The sequence below is a fragment of the Lathyrus oleraceus genome, chromosome 2 (genome assembly GCF_024323335.1).
Source record: "Lathyrus oleraceus cultivar Zhongwan6 chromosome 2, CAAS_Psat_ZW6_1.0, whole genome shotgun sequence".
NCBI lineage: Eukaryota > Viridiplantae > Streptophyta > Magnoliopsida > Fabales > Fabaceae > Lathyrus > Lathyrus oleraceus.
Genome location: NC_066580.1, coordinates 243,072,292 through 243,077,714, shown reverse-complemented (window position 1 = coordinate 243,077,714; position 5,423 = coordinate 243,072,292). Strand labels below are relative to the sequence as shown.

At 34.2% G+C, this 5,423-nt stretch overlaps 1 protein-coding gene across 1 annotated transcript; it reads right to left on the bottom strand.

Annotated features, from left to right (window-relative positions):
• Positions 1 to 2,233: 2,233 nt before the first annotated feature.
• LOC127119031 (glycosyltransferase BC10) lies at positions 2,234 to 4,371 on the bottom strand. The gene is made up of 2 exons (XM_051049251.1): positions 3,274 to 4,371; positions 2,234 to 3,010 (listed from the first exon to the last, which is right to left on the bottom strand). The coding sequence occupies exons 1-2, from the start codon at positions 3,826 to 3,828 to the stop codon at positions 2,375 to 2,377; spliced, it is 1,191 nt and encodes a 396-aa protein (XP_050905208.1). The 5' UTR covers positions 3,829 to 4,371; the 3' UTR covers positions 2,234 to 2,374.
• Positions 4,372 to 5,423: the final 1,052 nt, after the last annotated feature.

The window sequence follows — 5,423 nt, the reverse complement described above, 5'->3', positions numbered from 1 at the left end:
CAAATGACTATACTCTTTTTGGTGGAGTATGATTGTCAGTGAAAACAATGAAAGCTTATGTATTATTTTTAATCAAGGTGGAGATTGTTAGGGTTGGTTGAAAATATACATGTTGATACTCTTTATGGTGGAGTATGATTGTCGGTGAAGACAATGAAAGTTTATGTATTATTTTCAACCAAGGTGGAGATTGTTGGGGTTGGTTGAAAATATACATTTTGAAAAAGTCCCACATCGCTTAGTTTTTTGAATTAAGAGAGAGTTCAATGCTATCTATATGATACAAAGTTCTTTTAAGTCCCACATCGCTTAGTTTTGTGAAGGAAGAAGGATTCCAAGGCTATATATAGGATTCAAGTTCTTCATTCCAAGAGGTACCAGTCAAAAACACTTTAAGCTTATATTTGACTTTTTTTCTCTTATACTCTTGTATTAGACTGTTATGAGATGTATTTAAATATTTGTTTTTGAGGGTGTGGGTGTATTAGGGGTCTGGGTTAGTTTATTGTATATTATGTGTTGTAAATTTTTTTACATTGTGTTATTCTTTGGTTGTCATTGACAACGACCGTGGTTTTTTCTCTGGTTTTGGAGTTTCCACGTTATGTTCTTGTGTTGTGATTGTGTTCCTCTATTTTCTCTATGCTTTATTTGTTTTTTCTCAACACATAAATCAGTAATATAACTTTGTCTTCCAAATAATGGTGATGAGATTGATCAGTAATATAACTCTGACATCAAAATTGGTGAATAGATTGATACCACATGCATTTGATGATGAGGTGATGAGCGTATTGCATATACATATGCACTTATGATTGGTGATGGTTGTGAATGATATATAAATATGTTGGTGATTCGTGATGGTTGTGAATGATATGAATACATTGAGGTTTGAATGTGATATCCTTTATTACTTTATACACACATTTTTTAACATATTCTCACCCCCTGACTGTTTTGTTTGTGATGTTTTGTACTCTCTTAGTACAAATACTCAGGTAGATGAGCACTAGTTATTGTTGAGGCATCTTCATTTACTTTATTATTTTTTGAGTCTATTAGATTTGGTGTCACTCTGATATGTAACACTGGGGACGGACTGTTTTGTTACATTTTATGTTCTCTCGGAGATGTTTGAATTATATCATTTAATTGTTGGTGTTAAGACAATTTTTTTTTGTTGAGGTTTTGATATTTTATTCCACTTCTTTAGGGTTATGTTTTGTTGAGTAAGATGTTTGGTGATGAATGTGTAATGTCCTATTTGAAAAATTTAATTGAATTATTTTATAAATAAAGAATTAGGGTTTTATTGTGTTACTCCGCACTGTGCAGAGCGAATAGTTTTGGAACCTGCCATCACCAATGGATATGGAAGGCGATCTAAGAAACAATATTAATCTTCAATCGGAGAGGATTGAGAATAGAGACCTACAATTCAGATTTAAGAGATATGAGTTTCTAGGTTGAGAAAGTGTCAATTCAATGAATTGGGAGGTGAACACTTGAATGTGAAAAACATGGGGATCAGATAACAATCCCCACAGTCGGCACCACTGTTCCGTAGTGGAATCAGAACTAATCGATGAACGGTTGATATAGATCAAGCGGTGGACTCGAGCTTCCGATACAGCGGAGAAAGAGCTAACCTGCAAAATTAATACTCTAATGTCCAAGTTAACATGAGAGTTTGATGAAGTGAATGAGATTTGAATTCGACTTATCAGATAAATAACACATTCTCTCTTTTATATAGTAACATTTAACGGCATGAAATGCGTGATTCCATCCGAATGATCTTGGATTGGGATTGTCTGCTCCCTCGTCCGGGACAACGTATCCGTCTCGCAGGCGGTCTAGTGAGACATTTTGCATTCTAGAAAGTAGTTATTGGACCTTCTTCTAGACAGCCCAGAATAAAATCTACATTTGAATTGAAATCTGAAAAGTTCAATTTTAATCCAAGATCATAAATGTAACATAACAGGTTCATATTCATATATAGAGATATAATAACCTGCCTTTTTAGAATCCGTGACGAATTAGAGAAGCAGTTTTTTTTTTTTCATTTGGTTTACGTAATCTAAATGACTTTTTCTATATGAAAGCATGTAGATGCTATTTTTGACCTTATTTAAAGTATGGAAGAGCCGAAGAGGGACAATATGTTTTGCTTTTGTCCACCAACTTTCTTATATTTAATTTGTTCACTAATATAATATATATACAGTTGATGTGAATTGTAACTTATATAAATATAAAACCCAATACAAAAACTCACAAGTCCATGACACAATAGAACTTTATCATGATTGGAGAATGAAATTAATGAATTAAATGATTTATACAGTTGTAACTGCTAACTACTAAATCATAAGTTCATGACCTTTGGAGCAAACCTCATGAGCCTTGTCAATGAAGTAGGCAAGAATTTTCTAGCAAACAGAAAACAAACATTTGTGCTGTTTCCATTATACTTACATGTTTGGTTCCTCAAATTCTCCAAAAACTCAGTAGTAACCTCTGGTCTCACATATTTAACTGGGTGTGGTCCACCCTTAGACCAGTCAACCCAAGTCAAACTTCTATTAGAATTCCTCTCCCAAAACTTTATGCTAACAAATGTTGGCAAGTAATGCTCATCTGCATAACATGAACCTTTACAGTACTTTCCAAAAACCGGGTAATATGTCCTATCTGATATTACTTCTAGTGCAAGTTTTCTGTCCATTTCAAACCATTGAGACCCTTTTCTCCATTGTTTTAGTTTGATCTTAGGTGACATTTTAACTCTATACCGTCCACGTCCAACCGAACTTGCCTCGTCGTAAGCCATGACGTAGCTTTGCGTCGAGTTCATTAAATAAGAGTAGACTGTTGAGAAATTGAATAGTGGTATGCAGGATTCTGATATGAGTACAAATCGCTGGTTTGAGATGTCGAGAAGCGCGTTTGCTAGCAGGCGACGCTCGGCTTCAATCATGTTGAATTTTCCCCATTCTACTTTCTGCATTATGCGGATATCGGATGAAGGGTATTACTATATTTTGATCAAAGTTTCTTACTACTCATATACAATTTTATGGAACTAGAAATTTATATATTACCAATTTTTTCAAACAGATATTTACAATACAACATAACTACTAATGTACTAATATAAAAACTTGATCATAGTTATGTATATGTTAGTTCCAGTTTTAATTTTCATTCATATCAAGGTGATTGATTGGAAATGTTAAAAAGCAATTGAAGAAGAAATTCACTAACCTTACTAGGAATTCTCCTGCCATGAAACACAGGACTTTCTACTTCTGAACCATTGTAAGATGGATTAGAGTGCACATAAGTACTGTAATACCCTTTATGCCCTTTGAAGAACTTCTCCCACAGAGGAGCCAAAGGCACAGGGCCCCTTACCAAGAACAAAAAAGCCACCTTCGGGACACGATCGAAAGGGTATTCGTCTATCTTAGGAGTCAAGGAAGCTCTCCATAACAATTCTTCATCATACAAATCATGTACAACATGAGAAGGCTCAAGGAAATTCTTCAATCCTACATGACTATCATTGAGGCTGGAGTTAGATACTCTAGGTGGTACGATTAGCGGCGGTGGTGGTGTTGTTTTTTGTGATGCAGAGAGTGAAAATTGTGTGAATTGAAGACTAAAATTGCAGCTTTTAAGATAGAAACTAAAGATGATTCCAATTGTAACGCCGCAGGTGAAAAGGAGGAGATAGGCTAGGAAACGAACAAGATGAAGATGAGAATTGAAATGTCTGGAAATTGAGTTTAATGAATTTTGATTATTTGAGTTCTTCATGTTTTTGAAATCTACAGATGAAAAATGAAAAGATGGATTTTTTTATATTTTTACTTTGAGTTATCTATACGTGGAATAAGAATATTAAAAAGGTTTGAGAGAGTTTTCTTGATAAGAAAGGGTAATGAATGATGAAAAGAATACGTTTGGTATAGATCTGTTAATGGCTTTTTTGAAACTGCGCATATACTTTGAAGTTAAGTTATGAAACTAAATATTCAACAAGTTATAATTAAAAGGTCATAAAACCAAAGTTAGAACGTTTTAAATAAAAGAATGAATGAAATAAAGGATCACTGAAAAGAGAGAAACGTTTTGAAATTTATTGCGAAGGGGCTGGTCTGTGAGACTTCTTCACATGGAAAATTGGCGGCTTAAGATTCATGAATTGGAATTGGAAGCTCTTTTTTTATGTATCTCTTTAATGCTCACATAAAATTTTTACGACAACTTGTTTAAAATAAAGGTATTAGTGTTAGTAGTACATGTAATGAGAATCATTGGGTTTTAAAATTTGGAAAAATGATGCAGATTTTTGTAGTTAGTATGTGGAGAAATTGCAAGTTGCAAGTCAATGTAACGAAATTAGGAGTCGTGGAAGACCGAGTTACGTGTATGTGGCTGCCAGCGGCCAGGGCTGTGAAAGTGATTTTCACGACCTTTGATTTATTGGTTGAATAATAAATGAAAGCTATTTTTCAATGAGCTTTTGAGAACACGTAATGGGATTGAAGACTTTTTTAATGGTTGATGGATGAGATGGCGTTCTAACAATCAAAGCCACGAGCTGAAAAGAATCAATCATACTTGTGTTAGTCATAGGAAGGAAACTTAATTCCCTAAATTCTATAAGACTACCTACCTCCATCCTAATATGGCTAATTCAAATCATAAATCACTTCTATTGAATAAAATGTACTATCCTCTTTTTTTTTTCTTTCTAATTATTCCTACTCAAAATAGTTTATGCAATTTACTCATTTGTTAATTGTTAGCATAGAATCAAACTTAGACACTATAATTTCTTTTAGAGATGCATCTAGAGAAGCAATGGAATGTGAAGTAGAGTCCATATTGAAACAAGATATTATATCACCGGCTTAGTCGATCTATTTCGTGAGATCATCCACAAACATTGACTTCCGCTGTGCGTGTGGGTAGAAGATTCCCCATACCTCAAAGATCCGTTGACATGAAGTTAACTAGATTCCAAGCTAAACCAAAATGCTTGTAAGAAGAGTCCAATCATTGTTAAGAATGTAACAAATGTGAATAGTGTGGATAATAATCCACATTGATTGAAAATATAGAGCTTGAATATTTATAAGTGAGAGAACTCACCTACCTATCACCTTAAGATTTGGGATAAATATATGGCGCGTCTCTCACAAAGGTGTTGCTCTAAAAAGAAGAAGTCTCATAATGTCAATACTCCTCAGTGAAAAACTCCCTCAATAACCATAAGAACTCCTAAAATGGAATACCTAGACGCAATGATTCCCCATTTTAGTGACATGTTGGAGGTGAATGGAGTTCTTCCCTTCTACATTCTCGATTAGTGAAAAGGGATGAGGCAAAAACATCTATAAGATGTG

Excerpts from the sequence above, each read along its gene's own strand:
- LOC127119031 (XM_051049251.1), bottom strand. The coding sequence starts at position 3,828 with ATGAAGAACTCAAATAATCAAAATTCATTAAACTCAATTTCCAGACAT. Across the intron at positions 3,011-3,273 it reads GCAGGAGAATTCCTAGTAAG|AAAGTAGAATGGGGAAAATT; the intron begins GTTAGTGAATTT and ends CGCATAATGCAG.